Source organism: Cervus canadensis, chromosome 20, assembly GCF_019320065.1.
Source record: "Cervus canadensis isolate Bull #8, Minnesota chromosome 20, ASM1932006v1, whole genome shotgun sequence".
Taxonomy (NCBI): domain Eukaryota; kingdom Metazoa; phylum Chordata; class Mammalia; order Artiodactyla; family Cervidae; genus Cervus; species Cervus canadensis.
In genome coordinates this window covers 9,080,603-9,100,648 of record NC_057405.1, presented here as the reverse complement: position 1 = coordinate 9,100,648, position 20,046 = coordinate 9,080,603, and the positions used below count along the sequence as shown (strand labels likewise).

Below are 20,046 nucleotides of genomic sequence, written 5' to 3'. Positions count from 1 at the left end.
ATAGAGTTTATTTTAAGAATAAAGGATGAGATTCAACATTTGAAAATTAATCCATACAAGTAACTATGTTAAGAGTAAAGATTAAACTGCCAAAGGATTAAAGAAAAAAAAAAAATCATAGGGGAAACCGGAAAACACTTTAGAGATGAACAAAACAAAAATATGATACACCAATATTTATGATATGTGGCCAAAGTGATACTAAAGGGTAAACTAATAGCTGTAAATGCTTACATCTAAAAAACAAGGAAAATCTCAAACAATTTAACTTTACAAATTTAAGGAATTAGAAAAAGAACAACAAAATAATTCTAAAGCTAGAAGAGGAATAAGATAATAAAGCTTAGATAAGATATATATGAAACAGAAAATAGAAAAACAATGGAGAAAATCAATGAAACCAAACTTTGGTTTTCAGAAGAGGTCATAAAATGAACAAACCTTAGCTGGATGAACTAAGAGGAAAAGAGAGACGGTGGAAATTACTAAAATCAAAGATGACAGAATGTTACTACTGATTCTACAGGAGCAAAATGATTATTATAAAGTACCAGGACAAATTTTATACGAGCAAATTTGATAGCCTAGATAAAATGGGCAAATTCCTAGAAGCTCAAAACCTATCCAGACTGAATTATGAAGAAATAAACAATTTGAATAGACTACCACTATTCAGATTGGAGAAGGAAATGGCAACCCACTCCATTCTTGCCTGGAGAAGGCCAGGGACGGGGGAGCCTGGTGGGCTGCCGTCGATGGGGTCGCACAGAGTCGGACACAACTGAAGCGACTTAGCAGCATCACTATTCAGGAAACTGAATCTATAAACAAACATCTCCTGACAAAGGAAGAAAAAGCCCTAGACAAGATGGCTTCACATGGGTGAATTCTACTAAATATTTAAAGAAGAAATGAAACAATCATTGTCAAACTGTTCAAAAACCAGAGGAGAAAACATTTTCTAACTCATTCTATGATATCTGCATTACCTTAATAGCAAAGCAAGAGCAAAACACAAGAAAACTATAAACGACTATCCCTTATGAGCACTGATGCAACTCTCCAACAGGACGTTAGCAAGTTCAATTTAGCAGCACACTAAAGGATTACACAACATGACTAGGTATGGTTTATCCCCGGAGTGCTGGGATGATGCAACACATGGAAATTGATCAATGTAATATGCTGCCTTAATAGAATGAAGGGAAAAATAAACAGTCATCTCAAATGATGCAAAAAAAGCAACTGGCAAAACTCAACACTTTTTCATGAAAACACTCAAATACTAGGCATAGAAAAAATAAAACAAAACTACCATAACATAACAGAAATTTTATATAAAGTAGCCACAATGGCCAGCATACTCAATAGCAAAAGACTAAAAGCTTTTCCTCAAAGATTAAGAACAAGCCAAGGAGGTCTACATTCACCACTTCAATTTAACACAATACTAGAAGTTCTAGACAGCAATTAGGAAACAAAAAGAAGTAAAAGGCATTCAAACAGGAAAGAAAGCAAAATTATCTCTGTTTACAGATGATATGATCTTATATGTAGAAAACTCTAAAGATTCCACACACAAAAAACAAATATTAGAATAATGGACAGAGGTTCGTGACATTGTACAGGAGGCAGTGATCAAGACCATCCCCAACAAAAAGAAATGTAAAAAGGCAAAATGGTTGTGTGAGGAGGCCTTACAAATAGCTACAAAAAGAAGAGAAGCAAAAATCTAAAGAGCAAAGAAAAAAATATACCCATTTGAATGCAGAGTTTCAAAGAATAGCATGGAGAGATAAGAAAGCCTTCCTCAGTGATCAATCAGTGCAAAGAAACAGAGAAGAACAATAGAATGGGAAAGACTAGATCACTTCAAGAAAATCAGAGATACCAAGGGAACATTTCACGCAAAGATGGGCTCAATAAAGGACAGAAATGGTAGGGGCCTAACGGAAGCAGAAGATATTAGGAAGAGGTGGCAACAATACACAGAAGACCTGTACAAAAAAGATCTTAGTGACCCAGATAATCACGGTGGTGTGCTCACTCACCTAGAGCCAGACATCCTGCAATGCGAAGTCAGGTGGGCCTTAGGAAGCATCACTACAAACAAAGCTAGTGGAGGTGATGGAATTCCAGTTGAGCTATTTCAAATCCTAAAAGATGATGCTGTGAAAGTGCTGCACTCAATATGCCAGCAAATTTGGAAAACTCAGCAGTGGCCACAGGACTGGAAAAGGTCAGTTTTCATTCCAATCTCAAAGAAGGGCAATGCCAAACAATGTTCCAACTACCAACTATTGCACTCATCTCACAGGCTAGCAAAGCAATGCTCAAAATTCTCCAAGAAGGCTTCAACAATTCATGAACCGTGAACTTCCAGATATTCAAGCTGGATTTAGAAAAGACAGAGGAACCAGAGATCAAATTGCCAATATCCACTGGATCATCGAAAAAGCAAGAGAGTTCCAGAAAAACATCTACTTCTGCTTTATTGACTATGCCAAAGCCTTTGACTGTGTGGGTCACAACAAACTGTGGAAAATTCTTAAAAGAGATGGGAATATCAGACCACTCAACCTGTCTCCTGAGCTATCTGTATACAGGTCATGAAGCAACAATTAGAACTAGACATGGAACAACAGACTGGTTACAAATCGGGAAAGGAGTACTTCAAGGTTGTACGTTGTCACCCTGCTTATTTAACTTATATGCAGAATACATCATGCAAAATGTGGGCTGAATAAACCACAACCTGGAATCAAGATTGCTGGGAGAATTAAAAAAATAAAAAATAAAAGATTGCCGGGAGAAATATCAGTAACCTCCGATATGGAGATGACGCCACCCTTATGGCAGAAAGCAAAGAACTAAAGAGCCTCTTGATGAAAGTGAAAGAGGAGAGTGAAAAAGTTGGCTCAAAACTCAGCATTCAGAAAACGAAGGTCATGGCATCTGGTCCCATCACTTCATGGCAAATAAATGGGGAGACAGTGGAAAGAGTGACAGCCTTTATTTTCTTGGACTCCAAAATCACTGCAGATGGTGACTGCAGTCATGAAATTAAAAGAAGCTTGAAAATCTATGACCAACCAAGACAACATATTAAAAAGCAGAGACATTACTTTGCAGACAAAGGTCCATATAGTCAAAGCTATGGTTTTCCAGTAGTCATATATGGATGTGAAAGTTGGACTATAGAGAAAGCTGAGCATGGAAGAATTGATGCTTTTGAACTGTGGTGTTGGAGAAGACTCTTGAGAGTCTCTTGGATTGCAAGGAGATAAAACCAGTCAATCCTAAAGGAAATCAGTCCTGAATATTCATTGGAAGGACTGATGCTAAAGCTGAAACTCCAATACTTTGGCCACCTGATGTGAAGAACTGACTCCTTTGAAAAGACCCTGATGCTGGGAAAGATTGAAGATGGGAGGAGAAGGGGACGATAGATGATGAGATGGTTGGATGGCATCACTGACTCGATGGACATGAGCTTGAGCATGCTGTGGGAATTGGTGATGGACAGTGAAGCCAGGCCTGCTGCAGTCCATGGGGTCACAAAGAGTTGGTTATGACTGTGTGACTGAACTGTCTTACTACAAGTTCTGTTTCTTCTACTTTTATGTACAAATTTTAAAGGCAGGAGTTTCAGAAATACAAACTGTTGCCTTATTAAAACTGCTAATACTCAGCTTTGTTTCCATCTAGCACTTTTCAAGTACCAATAAAGAAAACAAAGAGAAACCCAGGAGATGTAACTTACTCATCTTGAATGTAGCAAAAGGCTAGGACATGGTAGAAACTTAATAAATAAATAGTGCTAACCTGAAGGAAAGGGAAGATAATTTTAAAGATACAGAGTAAATTATGTTTTGCTGAAGTGTATTAGTTTTCTATTATTGCCATAATGAATTAACACAAATTTAATGGCTTAAAACAATGAAAATTTATAACCTTACAGTTTTATAGGTCAGAATTTGACCTGGGTCTACTAGGCTAACATCAAGAGGGTTCACTGAACTACATCCCTTCCTAGAGGTTTCAAGAAAGAAGCTGTTTCCTTGCTGTTCTCAGCTTACAGAAGACATCACATTGTTCGGCTCTTGACTCTTGTCTTGGCTCTTGATTTTCAAAGGCAGGCCCCGTAAACTAAGCCCTTTTTATTTTTTTTTACTAAGCCCTTTTTAGATGACTTATCTCCAACTTAGATCACTTATCTCTTATTTAGATCACTTATCTCTCTTTTCCCTCTCCTACTTTTAGGGACTCCAGTGATTATATCAGTCCTATTTCAAGGTCAACCAATTAGCAACCCTAATTATACATCTGCAACCTTAATTCCTTTTAACTTGTAAGGCAACATACTCAGAGATTCCAGAGATTAGACTGTGTACATCTTGGGGACCATTATTCTGAATATCTGACTATGTTTTTTTGAGCATTTTACAGAAAATTAAAAAATGGAAAGTACTTGTCTATGGTACTTTAAAGACTTGAAAAGGATATATATCTATCAGTGGCTACTTCTATCTGATACATTATTATAATGGTTAGAGTTTAAATACTACATTAATACTTCATTCTAATTTCATCATTCTTTTCTCGGGGAAAAAAAAGGTTAGACCACTAATATTTAAAACACATAACACTTTAATTGTAAAACAAATAATTAACCAGCTTGCACTGGGTGATACAAAAGTATAATTATTTCACACAGCAATTTCAATAAAAGGAAAAACAAGGGCATTTATATCAAAGGAAAAATATGAATTTTAAACAAGTTAAAGCACATTCATATAGCAATTTAAATAGTCTTCACTATCTTCTTCAATTCAAAAGACGCCAGTGTCAGCAGGAAAAGTCCATGGACCAAACTAGTGTTCTATACTCACAATTTTTACAATAAGTCCAGTTATTCTTTGTCTAATAATGATCAGTATAATAGGAAGTGATATCAGTAACATGGTGGCGTAAGATGGTCAGTGAATGAGACATCCTTTTATTACTTCTGTGGTTATTTTGGGATCTAGTACCTTACTCCAAGGGCCCTGTGAGGAATCTCTTCCAATAACGTGGCAAGTAAGAAACAGACAAAGAGGGCTACCAAACCAGCGTGTGCTCAGGCACACAGTCATGGCCAACTCTTTGCAACTCCATGGACTGTAGCCCACTAGACTCCTCCGTTCATGGGATTTTCCAGGCACGAATACTGGAGTGGGTTGCTATTTCCTCCTCCAGGGCATCTTTCCAACCCAGGGATTGAACCCGAATCTCCTGCATGGCAGGCGGATTCTTTACGAGGCCAGTCAATCTGCCCAGACCTCCACTGGCTGCTCTCAGGCAAAAAGTGAGTATCTGCTGTCCCTGGCAGGCACTTAGGCATGGACGAAAACTTGCTAAGTCCAGCTTTCACCAAAGGACCTGAATTTGGTCAGAGAGCAGGAAGTATGAAAAACTTTACTGGTGCTGCAAACACTGAACAAGGCTGATTTATCCAGGGGAGGCAACTCCTCCCTCACGGGATGAAGAAAGCATCTGGGCAGGATATGGCTGGAGAAATCCATTTCTCTTCACCTGGAGTACTGAGGTGGGAGCGTCACACCTCAGGAAAGGGGGATAATGGCAAAGAGGAGGAAAGGGACACTGCTGAGCAGGAAGGCCACCCATGAGCCTGCTGGAAACCACCCACTGATGTGGCTGACTGGCCTTTCGGCACCCTCGGTGCACCTCAGTGCTACAGCCCCCCTCCTCCCTCAGTGCACCTCTAGCCCCCAATGCTCCTCACTGCACCCCACCCCACACCCCCCCCAGCCCACATCCCCCCTCCCCATGCCGCCCCACCCACTGCCTGCCCCACCCCAAGCCCACAGCCCCCATCACTGCACCCCAGCCCCACAGCCCCCTCCTCACGCCACCCCAGCCCCACACCCTCACTGACCCCCCCACAGCCCCCCTCCTCCCTCACTGCACCCCAACCCCACAGCCCCCCCATCACTGCCCCCAGCCCCACAGCCCCCCCATCACTGCACCCCAGCCCCACAGCCCCCTCCTCCCTCACTCACTGCACCCCAACCCTACAGCCCCCCTCCTCCCTCACTGCACCCCAACACCACAGCCCCCTCCTCCCGCGCTGCCACGGGCTCCTTGCGCTTGCTCCTGAGTAAGCCTCCAGAAATGTATTCTGGCAACAGGAGTCCACTAAGAAAGCAAACCACCACAGTGGACGCAGGAGTAGAAACCACAAAACCCCTGATCTGTAGTGGCCACTTTCTGGATAACAAGAGGTTGCCAAAAGCCAGCCTGGGAAAATGTTAAAAGCCATGTAGGCATTTATGCTTAAAAATTTGCCCCAAAGGGCAAGAAGTATACTGGAGCAGATACAGCCTTACACGGGAAAAAAACTCAAATATAATATAAAGATACAATGGATATGAGGAGGGCACAAGCAGAGTTAAGGAGGCATCAGCTGCTTCAAACGCGACAGCTTCAACATGTGCCCACGAGAACAATAAACAAATCAAGGAAATACAGCAGCACAAAAAGAAACTAGTATTGATACTTTCCAGCAACCAAGCTAGAACGTGCAGAACATACAATCCAATAAAGAACTCAAATTAGCTGTTCTAAAGGAACTCAACAAATGACAAGAGAATTTAGAAAGACATTTCAATGAACTCAAGAATAAAAAGATGAGCAAATGATTCTTTATTAAAGAGAAGGAAATTATTAAAATTGTTAAAAAGAACCAAACAAAATTCAATGAGTGACCTGAAGTATGCAGTGCAACAAGGCCGCCACACAGAAAGAAAAAATGTAACTTAGAGGGTAGGAATTTTAAAATGATAGAAGAAAAGAGGGAATTTAAACAAAAGAGAACAAAGAAACTCTACGTGATCAATGGAAATCCATCAAAGAGACAAATATCAGGATAATCAGGATTCCAGGCAGAAAAGGGAGAAGGCAGGGAGTTAAAGAAATGATAGGTGAAATTTTCCAAAATCTGAGGAAAGACTTGGTTGGATATATAAGTTTACAAAGCTAATAGATCATCCTGCTATCTCAAAGCAAAAAGACACCCTCTAAGACTTTAAAGGCAGGCAGGAAAAAAAAAGAAAGGAATGGAAGCTACAATGGACTACCATTAGGCTATCAGCAGATTTCTCTGCAGACACCCTTCAGGCCAGGGGACAGTGGAAAGACATGTTTGAAGAGTTCAAAGATAAAAATGCCCAGCAAAGAATGGTTTATCTAGCAAAGTTGGGCTTCCCTGGTGGCTCAGATGGTAAAGAATCTGCCTGCAATGCGGGAGACTTGGGTTTGATCTGTGGGTCAGAAAGATTTTTCTGGAGAAGGGAATGGCTACCTGCTCCTGGAGAATTCCTTGGGCAGAGGAGCCTGGTGGGCTACAGTCCATGGGGTCGCAAAGAGTCAAACACAACTGAACGACTAATTTCTCTACAGAAACTCTTCAGACCAGGGGGACGATGGAGTGACATATTTGAAGAGGTGAAAGATAAAAGTTCCCAGCCAAGAATGGTTTATCTAGCAAAGTTATCCCTCACATACAAAGAAGTAAAGACTTCCAGACAAACAATATCTATGGGAGTTCACCACCACTACATCAGCCTTGTACTTAATGCTAAAAGGAGTTCAAGCTAAAATGAAAACAAGCTCATCAGTCACATGAAAGCACACAAAATTACACAATGCACTGGGAAAGAAGAGAAACATACAGGTAGGTTTAGAAAACTGTAACTATGTAGTAGGATGGTGTGTTAACCACTCAACAAGACAACAAAGTCTAAGTGAGAGAGTGGGGAAAGCATAGCTACTGTAAGTTATTCACAAATATGCAACAAAAAGAGGTAAACTGTGACATCAATAATATGAAGGGAGGAGCAAAATGGTAGACACTTTATTGTTGTTCAGTCGCTAAGCTGTGTCTGTCTCTCTGTGACCCCATGGAATGCAGCACATGAGGTTCCTCTGTCTTCCACCATCTCCTGGAGTTTGCTAAAATTCATGTCCATTGAGTCGCTGATGCTACCTCACCATTTCATCCTCTGCACACTAAGGAAAAGTTTTACAAGTTAAAAAGAAATTGCTATTAGCCTAAACTGGGCTGTTTTATCTGTAAGATGTTTTAACTAACCCTTTGGTAACAATAAAACAAAAATCAAGAGCAGATCAATAAAAGACAAAAAAGGAGGAGAAAGAGCATACCATCATGGAAAACAACCTTTACAAATGCAGGTAGAAAAGACAATACTGGAAATACAAAACCATCACACAATAAGGTAGCATTAACAAATGCTTTTAATTGAATGCCATTCATAAGAAGAGAAGCTAAAGGCAAAGGAGAAAAGGAAAGATATACCCATCTGAATGCAGAGTTCCAAAGAATAGCAGGAGAGATAAGAAAGCCTTCCTCAGTGATCAGTGCAAAGAAATAGAGGAAAACAGAATGGGAAAGACTGGAGATATCTTCAGGAAAATCAGAGATACCAAGGGAACATTTCATGCAAAGATGGGCACAATAAACAACAGAAATAGTATGGACCTAACAGAAGCCGAAGACATTAAAAAGAGGTGGCAAGAATACACACAAGAACTGTACAAAAAAACATCTTAATGACCCAGATAACCACGACCAGTGTGATCACTCACCTAGAGCCAGACATCCTGGAATGCAAAGTCAACTGGGCCTTAGGAAGTATCACTACAAACAAAGCTAGTGGAGGTGATGGAATTCCAGTTGAGCTATTTCAAATCCTAAAAGATGATGCTGTGAAAGTGCTACACTCAATATGCCAGCAAATGTGGAAAACTCAGCAGTCGCCACAGGACTGGAAAAGGTCAGTTTTCATTCCAATCCCAGAGAAAGGCAGTGCCAAACAATGTTCAAACTACCACACAATTGCACTCATCTCACAGGCTAGCAAAGCAATGCTCAAAATTCTCCAAGTAGTCTTCAACAATTCGTGAACTGTAAACTTCCAGATGTTCAAGCTGGATTTGGAAAACACACAGGAACCATAGATCAAATTGCCAACATCCACTGGATCATCGAAAAATCAAGAGAGTTCCAGAAAAACATCTACTTCTGCTTTATTGACTACATCAAAGCATCTGACTGTGTGGATTACAGCAAACTGTGGAAAATTCTTAAAGAGATAGGAATACCAGACCAACTTGTCTCCTGAGCTATCTGTATGCAGGTCATGAAGCAACAATTAAAACCGGACATGGAACAACAGACTGGTTACAAATTGGGAAAGGAGTACTTCAAGGTTGTACGTTGTCACCCTGCTTATTTAACTTATATGCAGAATACATCATGCAAAATGCCAGGCTGAATGACCACAACCTGGAATCAGGATTTAAGGATTTTGATAAACTCAAAGTGAAAGGATGAAAAGGCATTCCATTCAGGTGGGAACCAAAAGGAAGCCATGGCAGCTATACTTCTAACAACCAAAAGAGTTGGAAAATCTACAGATACGTGAAAAATAAACAAGAAACTCCTGAACAACCAATGGGTGAAAGAAGAAATCAAAATAGGAACCAAAGATTATCTTAAAATAAATGAAAATAAATCACTTTTTATTAAAACTATCAGTTCAGTCGCTCAGTTATGTCCGACTCTTTGTAATCCCATGGACTGCAGCATGCCAGGCCTCCCTGTTCATCACCAACCCCAGGAGCCACCTCAAATTCATCCATCGTGTTGGCGATGCCATCCAACCATCTCATCCTCTGTCGTCCCCTTCTCCTCCTGCCTTCAATCTTTCCCAGCATCAGGGTCTTTTCCAATGAGTCAGTTCTTCACATCAGGTGGCCAAGGTATTGGAGTTTCAGCTTCAGCATCAGTCCTTCCAATGAGTATTCAGGACTGATTTCCTTTAGGATGGACTGGTTGGATCTCCTTGCAGTCCAAGAGTCTTCTCCATCGCCACAGTTCAAAAGCATCAATTCTTCAGCGCCCAGATTTCTTTATGGCCCAACTCTTACACCCATACATGACCACTGGAAAAATCACAGCTTTGACTAGACGGATCTGTGTTGGCAAAATAATATCTCTGCTTTTTAATATGCTGTCTAGGTTGGTCATAACTTTTCCAAGAAGCAAGCGTCTTTTAATTTCATAGCAGCAGTCACCATCGGCAGTGATTTTGGAGCCCCTAAAAATAAAGTCTCTCACTGCTTCCATTGTTTCCCCATCTATTTGCCATGAAGTGATGGGACCAGATGCCATGATCTTAGTTTTCTGAATGCTGAGTTTTAAGCCAACTTTTTCACTCTCCTCTTTCACTTTCTTACAGGATGCTCCAAAAGGCATTCTGAAAGGGATATTTGTAGTCATAAAACGAAGATGTTAAGAAATGGGGAAACTTACAAAGAAACAATCTGGCTCTACACCTCGAGGAGCTAATACATGACAAGAGTACCAAGAACAGTCTTTGGTGCTGGGAAAATTGGATAGCCACACACAGAAAAGAAAGTTGGGTCTATCCTATACTACTCACAAAAAGCACCTTGAAAGAGATCAAAGACTTAAAATATAAGGCAGACCTGATATAAAACTCCCTGAAGTAAACACAGGAAAGATCTCTGAAACTGGTCTTGGCACTGATACTTTGCATATGACAGCAAAAGCACAAATAACAAAAGAAAAAATCTTAAAGTAGGACTATGTCAATCTTAAAAGCTTCTGCGGAGCAAAAGCAAAATAACACAACTAAAAGACATATTACTGATTAGGAGAAATTATTTTGCATATCATGTAATGAATTAAGGGGTTAATATCCATCATTTACAAAAATTCATATAACTCAGTAACAAAAACCAGGCCTTTTTTCAAAGAAGAGTTACAAATGGCCAACAGGCACATGAAAAAAATTACTAATCACCTGGAAAATATTTACAAGTCAAAACCACAGTGAGATATCCTTTTGTACCTGTATCAATAGCTATCATCAAAAAAACAAGAGATAACAAGTGTTATTGAAGATACAGAGAAAAGAGAATCCTCTTATACTTTAATCAATGTAAACTGACACGGTCATTATGAAGAACAGTACGGAGGTTCCTTAAGAAAACTAAAACTAGAAATACTAGATGACTCAGTAATCCAACTCCTGGGCATACACCTGGAAAAAATGACAATTCAAAAAGATACACACACCCAGTGTTCATTGCAGCGCTAGTTACAATAGCCAGAACATGGAAGCAACCTAAATTTTCCTCAACAGAGGAATGGATAAAGAAGTGGTACATGAACACAATGGAATATTACTCAGCCATAAAAAGAAACAAAACTGTGCCAATTGTGGAGACACGGATGGACTAGAGAATGTTGCAGAGAGCAAAGGAAGTCAGAACAACTAATATCGTATATTAACGCATGTATGTGCAATCTAGAAAAATGGTACAGATCAACTATTTGCAAAGTAGAAATAGAGACACAGATGCAGAGAACAAACGCATGGATACCAAGAGGTGAAGAGGGAGTGGAATGGACTGGGAGTTGGGATTGACATTCACACACTGTGTGTAAAACAGGTAACTGCTGAGACCTACTCTATAGCACAGGGGACTCTATTCAATGCTCTGCGGTGATCACGGGAAGGAAATCCAAAAACGGGGGAAGCTATGCATAGGTATGGCTGATTCACTTTGCTGTACAACAGAAACACTAGAAAGCAACTATACTCCAGTTAAAAAAAACAAGTCATCTTGCACAAAGCTGATATATAATAGATTCACAGGTCTCTGTAGTATTTTGTTCATGAAAAAATCTTGCATGTCTCTCTACCCATATCAGCTTAACAGTGAGTTGGCACCTTTTGAAGAGTCAGAAAAATTTAAGAACACTCAATTTCTCCTTTTGGCCCTACTGGTAGAGACACAAAGACGACGGAATCAAAACAGGAAGAGTTTTATAAAGGGGATATTTATGAGTTGAATTTTCATACACTCAGTTACATATTTTTCTATATTATTTACCTGTGGGATATGATTCTATGTAATGGATTGAAGTGCCAGAAATTAGAGGGAAGAAAAAGTTGAAGGGAAGAGGGGAAAACAGTAGGAATACTTTGTGACTTCCCATCAGTTAAAGGTGCATATTGCAAATGTCAGACCAATCATAAAATGAAGGAATATATCTAACAAGTCAGAAAAGAATATAAAATGGACTAAACATTTTCAATACAAGTAGAGGCAGAAAAAATTGGGGTAAAGGACTAGAATAGATGAAAATAAATGGAAAACAAGTAGCAAAATGAAACATGTAAAATCAACTATATCAATATTAAAACAAATGAAATAAACAGGTGTTAGAAAAGATTATTTTTTTTTTTAAAAAGACCAAATTATATGCTACATGCCTAAAATTTGAAACAGTACAAATGTGCACCAAGATGAATGCAGAAACAAATCACGATAATTATACAATGGAATAGGACTAAGCAATAATGACTAAATTTCACAATAGCACGCTGAGTAAAATACTCCCCCCCACACACATACATACACACAAATATTTAATGATTCTATTTTTATTTAATAGTAAAATATTTACAACAACTACTCTATATGATACACAGTTTCCTTGAATGTAGGGAGAGCTAAATAGCAGACAAAAATTCGGGGGTTATAGAATATTTTACTTCATAATTGGGGCGATATTTAAACAGATGTATAACATAAAATGAGAGAATTCATTGTATCTTATGTCAATCATAATTTAATAAAATTCAGAGTATTAAATTAGAAATCAATAAAAAGAATACACCCAGAAATGTTAGTGTTAACATGTTATAACAACAGTTTAATCTAGAGTTTGTAAGTTTAAAATTATAAACTTATAATGTGAGACTAATTAATAATTTCTGACCCCATGGACTGTAGTCTGCCGGGCTCCTCTGTCCGTGGGATTTTCCTAGCAAGAATACTGGTGTGGGTTGCCATTTCCTTCTCCAGGGAATCTTTCCAACCCAGGGATCGAACCCCTGTCTCCTGCATCGCAGGCGAAACGTGCCACTGAGCCAGCAGGGAAGGTTAATTAGTAATTAATGTTCCACAAAAATTTACTTATACCTTCACATACATATCTAAAATACTTACCAATTGAAGCTGAGTGCATTTGTTTCATGTGAGTTTCAATGACAGAAGGATCCCGAGAGCTGTAACTTCCCAACTCAGGATAAAACCTGGAGCCAATGTCATCAGGGGGGTTGTGCTTCCCTTTGGGGTATTTCTTGGTTATCCCAGGGTCCCAGTGTGAGAGAACTGGATGGTTCCAATGTATGTATTTACCATCAAATTGTGGATTTCCATACCAACTGTAATAAAATACATGTAAATAATAATTCAGAGGTGGCAGTTCTTCTGGACGAGGTTCAGAGGCTACGGAAGCTTTCACAGTGATTTCCTCAGTTTTTAAGTTCTTGATGTTGGTTTCACTGTTGATTTTGTCACTCTTTTGGGAATCAAAAACTTTCGTCAAATGAGGAGTTTGTTGCCGAATTTCTGGAAGAAGGTCAAGTCCAAAAGGATCTCCAAAAGCTGCTTGATTTGGTCTCAGCATTTTTAAACCCATCATCAGAGAGAAAAAAAGTAGAATAAAAAGTGACAAAATGAAGCAAGTCTTTCTTCGAAATTTTGCCATGATGTCATCCTTTAAACTCCAAAACGGTAAATGTTTAGCTGTAACGTATTGAAAAACAACTATTAGTAAATGGTATTAATAATATTTTCCAATATATTCAAAAGGAAAACTAAAATCCATAAAGTTTGTTAAACTGAAACATTTTAAAGAGTATTATGATGTTAATTATATAATCAAATATTAATAGCTACAGAATCTATACACAATTAGACTGATAGCAGTATTTATTTGGAAATATCACAATTACATTTTTGTTAGATAAAGATTTTAAGCATGTTATTTAAGAAAGTGAATATATTCTTCATCCTTTGGACATATTTTACATATACTGATATAGAAAATAAACATTCCATCCAGAGAGACTAAAATTTTCTAAATATAAAATCAAAACTTCAGATTTAAAAAGGAAATATTTATGAATATATAAAAAGCCTAGTCATTCAAAAAACTTCTTATGTGACTGCCTCAATTATAATCACCTTTTTCCCCACCCCATTTCACCAACTCAAGTGTTAGACTCAATTTGATCCTGTCTCTCATCTCGCATTATGGAATACATTACACACATCAGAATTCTATGTCCCATGTGTTCCTTAAACATTTTTAAAATTTTCCTCTTTTTGTCTCTCCATGGTTCAGTCTGAATATTTTCTTCTGAACTATCTTCAATTTCCTGACTCTTCAGTGGCAACTACTTTCAGTTATAAATTTAGTCTTAAAATTTTCATTTGATTCTTCTCAAAGATATCAGTTTTCTGTTAAAATTCCCTATTCCTTGAGTTTTGTAATCCCATTTATTTAAAGCCTACCTTTAATAACCTGAATTTGAATCTTAGGATTCTGTTTCTATTGCCTGTTTGGTTTTTTCCTCTTAATATCCAGACAGTAACTATTTTTTTTATAGGCTAAATTATTGTTTTTACTAAATGCTATACATAGAATATAAAAAGTTTCAGAGATAATGTGAGGCTCGACACGTCATTTCCTTCAAAGAAAGCGTATTTTTATTTCTTGAAGACTTTTAGGGTAGAGAAAGATTACCTTAGTATAATCACACTGGAAGGGCTGGTGCTGAAGCTGAAGCTCGAATTCTTTGGATGTGATGCAAACAGCTAACTCATTGGAAAAGACTGATGCGGCAAAGATTGAGGTCAAGAGGAGGAGAAGAAGGCGACAGAGGATGAGATGGCTGGATGGCACCACTGACTCAAACAGACATGAGTCTGAGCAAATTGAAACAGTGGAGAACAGGGAAGCCTAGTGAGCTACAGTTCACGGGGTTGCAAAAAGTCGAATGCAACTTAGTGACTGAACAGCAACAATCACAGATGGAAATCTTCAAAACTGGGTTTAAGTCCTTGCAAATATATGGTGTATTTCTGATTCATCTTTACTCCTTTATAAGTATAACTTGTAAGTACAAGTTCTGAAATCAAAGTCACAAGTCTTTACCAAGATTCCTCCTCTAGGGTGGGCTTTAGAAGGACCCTGAATTCCAATTTTGCTCCCCAAAGAGCCATGAAACTACCGAAAGCTCTGTTCATTTTCTCAGCTGCCATTTTTTCCTTATATTCTCAGCTTCTCTGATGCTACTTTTGAAGCAGAGGTTTTAAATAATGCCCCTATTTCCCACCTTAATCTCTCAAAGAATAATGTAAGCTGTAGGGGTTAGAATCATTCAAATATTCACATAATCCCACCTGAATTGGCTTATATCCTTAGTGTAATAAAAGACTTTCTATATCTAAGACTCAAAATTCAGATGCAATAAATTTTAAAAAAAAAGATTAACTACGTAGATTTTTAAATATATATATCAAAAAACACTACAAAATAAAGTGAAAGGACAACTGACAATCTGAATGAAATTATTTGAAAGATCTTCTGTATCATTCAATATTAGAAAAATGTAAATTAAAACCACACAAATGTATCATTTCTTATCTATGAGATTGGCAAAAAATAAAAAGCATGAAACTACAACCTACTGGCAAGAACACTGAGAAAATAAGCACTCTTATACATTGATAATGAATGAAATCTATACAACCTTTTTGGGAACTGGGCAATAAATAAAAAAATTACACATCCATTTTCCTTTGATTCAAGAATCCTACTTCACAGAATTTACACAACCAATAGTAAGTACATAAGTTAATATGCAGCACTGTTTGTAAAATACTGAGTATTCAGAAAAAATGAGGAAGAGCTCTGAGATGAAAGAAAGTGATTCTGTGGATATACTGCTAAGTGAAAAAAGCAAAATGACAATAAGAAAAAAATAGATTTTCCCAAGTGAGCAGAAGAAACAGAAAAATAAGAATCTAATAAGGATGATTATCTACAGAGGGTAACATTCCTTTGCAGGGAAGGTGGCACTCTTGTGTACATGAATAAAGGGATGATACTACCATTCTGACCCGCCTCTACGATTTGTTGTCCTAAAATTTCAAAGTTGACAAGATAAAAACACTTTCCCTTTACTTAAAGAAACAGAGAATTTTTGACAAGTCATTAAGTAGGGAAAAAAACATGCATGTAACAGGAGCTCAACTATATTAAGGAGACAGAGAGGAAGTGCACTTAAACAAGTATAATGATTACCTGTGGGTAATCAATTACTTAGTGATACTTTCTTACGCTGTCTTCTAAAATTAGAACATAATATTTCATAAGGAGGAAAAATTAAAATGCAGTAGGTATTTTATAAGGAAATAATCAATGGTAATGAATATTGACAAATCATAGAGAATGGGAACAATAACTACTCAATTTAGAAATTATAAGACGTATTTTTGAAACACTGATCAGCTGAACAGGGCGAAATTCAAGGAAGAGTCAGGATACATAATGGAAAGAATATTGGTTTGGGAATTTGAAGATCTACGTTTAAATCACCTATGTTGACCTGTGTGAGTCTGAGATTTTTTTAAAACTTGTCTAAAAAAAAATTAACTGTTCTGTCTTCTGACAAATTTGTTCTGTAAATAATGCAAGATAATATATGCAAAATAAAAAGGGTAATGTTTTAATCAAATGATACCAATTAATTTAAAAAAGAAAAAGAAAAGTGAAGAAATATATGAAACAGTTCTGAGACCTTTATATATTTGTTAGACCCACTTCTCAGAGCACTAGATGAACACAAAACACAAAATATCTATTTATAAAAGCTGCTGCTCCCTCCTTTACTCTATTTCTCTTTTCCTTTCATATTATTACTTCCAGTAAGTCTAATCTACCTAAACAAACACAGGTCTCCTGTGCTTAAAATTTGGATTCTGCAGTCCAAATTCTAGCAGGGCTTTTTTTAGCCTTTTCACCTATATAAGTGACTTGAAGTTTTCCCTGCTTTTCTCATCTCTACAATGAGTTATTACCTCACTCAAAGGATTTTTATGAGGATGAAAGAAGTTAGTATTACAAAACCCCTGGAATCATTTCTGGCTTAGTGTAATACTGAATGAATACAAACAACTATTTATTTTGATGATGATTGTTATTAAAGATAGATGCCTGGCAAGCAATCAGTTAACACACAGTTTACTCTAAGTACCTATTCTCTATATGGCTAATTTCTGGACTATTACACTAATCCATCAAGACAAAGCTAGACTGTTGCCTCTTCTTGATACTTCTCCCAATGATTCCAGACTGAAAAATACTCCCTTTCCCATATAGTCCATTATGACACTGTTACCTACTTTTTAAACTGGCATTTCTTTATCTATTGCACCATGCTATTTAATGTATTATACATCCTACTAGATTGTTCCATAAGATCCAGAAATGGAGTCCTTACCTTTACACTATAGTAGAACCCAATATACCTTATATTTAGTCAATGAATATTAAATGTTCAACTTAAAAAATTTAACTTCTGGCCCTTTTGTTTTTGACATTGGTATCTACTGGGGCAGTATGTGTACAAACAGGTTCTACAGACTATGCATACAGCTGACATGCCCAGTCTATACTTATACTGAACATATTATACAGGAAGAATCATAGCTAAATAGACAGATCCAATAATTTTTTAAATCCATTTTAATAAAAATTATTGTGTCCAACTTAGCAAAACAATGAAATTTGAGATGCCTAACAGGTCTAATGATCTTTAGTAGAAAAAGTGTGGTAGAACTACTTAATTGGTTTCAACACAAAAAAGTTCCAGAAGTCATCTCAGAGGAAAAAAGTTCCAAGTTAATTACAGATGTATAGGTTTCCAAAGGAGAAACCTACTCAATACTCAGGGTATCAGATAAAGGAAAATCTAGCATCTTCAAAGGGCACATGATAAAACGACACACAGAAGTAATACATTTGTTCTTTTGAAACTCTATGGCCTCTACTTTTGATTTTTGTGATTTGCAGGTCTTTCAATCTTTGAAATGACTGACTTTAATTTGTAGGTCTAGCGAGATATATGAGATCCCGAATCAGTGTGATACTATGATTTCAAAATGGATTAGCTCATCCTGCTATGCAGAAAGACCCCAAAATTTCAGTTTAATTTTTATTATGTTATACAGATTTCTGATTGCTTTCTTTTTCTAGCTGTTTTCCTAACATTATTTTCTAGGAAACCATTGAAGAGAAATATAACTAATTCTAGCTTTAGACTGTGGTGTTGGAGAAGACTCTTGAGAGTCCCTTAGACTGCAAGGAGATCAAAGCAGTCAATTCTAAAGGAAATCAGTCCTGAATATTAATTGGAAGGACTGATGCTGAAGCTCCAATACTTTGGCCACATGATGCGAAGACCTGACTCACTGGAAAAGACCCTGATGCTGGGACAGATTGAAGACAGGAGGAGAAGGGGACGACAGAGGATGAAATGGTTGGATGGCATCACCGACTCGATGGACATGAGCTTGAGCAAGCTCAGGGGGATGGTGATGGACAGGGATGCCTGGCATGCTGCAGTCCATGGGGTCACAAAGTGTTGGACATAACTGAGCAACTGAACTGAATTGAAAACACATCTGGAACTTTCAAAATCAGCTTCTGTACCACAAGTTCTTTGCCCAAGTCAGTTTTAATGTAAACACCTGTATCCTTTTGTTAACAGAAATTCAGTAAAGCATAATCTCATCTCCCCATTTTAATGTTCAAAACAACCTATGAAGTAGAACTTCTTTTTACACACGACTGAACTAAATTACCAAAAAAAGGCACTGCCAAAGAATGCTCAACCTACCACACAATTGCGCTCATCTCACACGCTAGCAAAGTAATGCTCAAAATTCTCCAAGCCAGGCTTCAACACTACGTGAACCATGAACTTCCAGATATTCAAGCTGGATTTAGAAAAGGCAGAGGAACCAGAGATCAAATTGCCAACATCCATTGGATCATTGAAAAAGCAAGAGAGTTCCAGAAAAATATCTACTTCTGCTTTATTGACTATGCCAAAGCCTTTCACTGTGTGGATAACAACAAACAGTGGAAAACTCTGAAAGAGATGGGAATACCAGACCACCTGACCTGCCTCCTGAGAAATCTGTATGCAGTTTCAAGAAGCAAGAGTTAGAAATGGACATGGAATAACAGACTGGTTCCGATCCGGGAAAGGAGTACGTCAGGCTGTATATTGTCACCCTGCTTATTTAACTTATATGCAGAGTACATCATGAGAAATGCTGGACTGGATGAAGCACAAGCTGGAATCAAGATTGCTGGGAGAAATATCAATAACCTCAGATATGCAGATGACACCACCCTTGTGGCAGAAGTGAAGAAGAACTAAAGAGCCTCTTGATGAAAGTGAAAGAGAGTGAAAAAGTTGGCTTAAAACACAACATTCAGAAAACTTAAGATCATGGTATCTGGGCCCATCATGTCATGGCAAATAGATGAGGAAACAGTGGAAACAGTGAGAGACTTTTTTTCGGTGGGATCCAAAATCACTGCAGATGGTGATTGCAGTCATGAAATTAAAAAAACATTTGCTCCTTGGAAGAAACGTTATGACCAACCTAGACAGAGTATTAAAAAGCAGAGATATTACTTTACCAACAAAGGTCCATCTAGTCAAAGCTATGGTTTTTCCAGTAGTCACGTATGGATGTGAGCTGAACTACAAAGAAAGCTGAGTGCAGAAGACTTGATGCTTTTGAACTGTGGTGTTGGAGAAGACTCTTGAGAGTCCCTTGGACTGCAAGGAGATCCAACCAGTCCATCCTAAAGGAAATCAGTCCTGACTATTCATCGGAAGGACTGATGCTTAAGCTGAAACTCCAATACTTTGGCCACCTGATGCAAAGAACTGACTCATTTGAAAAGACCCGGGATGCTGGGAAAGACTGAAGGCGGGAGGAGAAGGGGACGACATAGGATGAGATGGTGGGACGGCATCACCAACTCAATGGACA

The 20,046-nt window shown here is 37.9% G+C and overlaps 1 protein-coding gene across 1 annotated transcript in view; it reads right to left on the bottom strand.

Annotated features, from left to right (window-relative positions):
• MANEA (mannosidase endo-alpha) overlaps positions 1 to 20,046 on the bottom strand; it is a 62,439-nt gene that overhangs the window by 40,527 nt on the left and 1,866 nt on the right. Inside the window, exon 2 of the mRNA XM_043439364.1 lies at positions 13,129 to 13,710. Within this exon, the coding sequence (XP_043295299.1) occupies positions 13,129 to 13,672 (544 nt within the window). The 5' untranslated portion in view covers positions 13,673 to 13,710. The remainder of the gene's footprint in view (positions 1 to 13,128; positions 13,711 to 20,046) is intronic.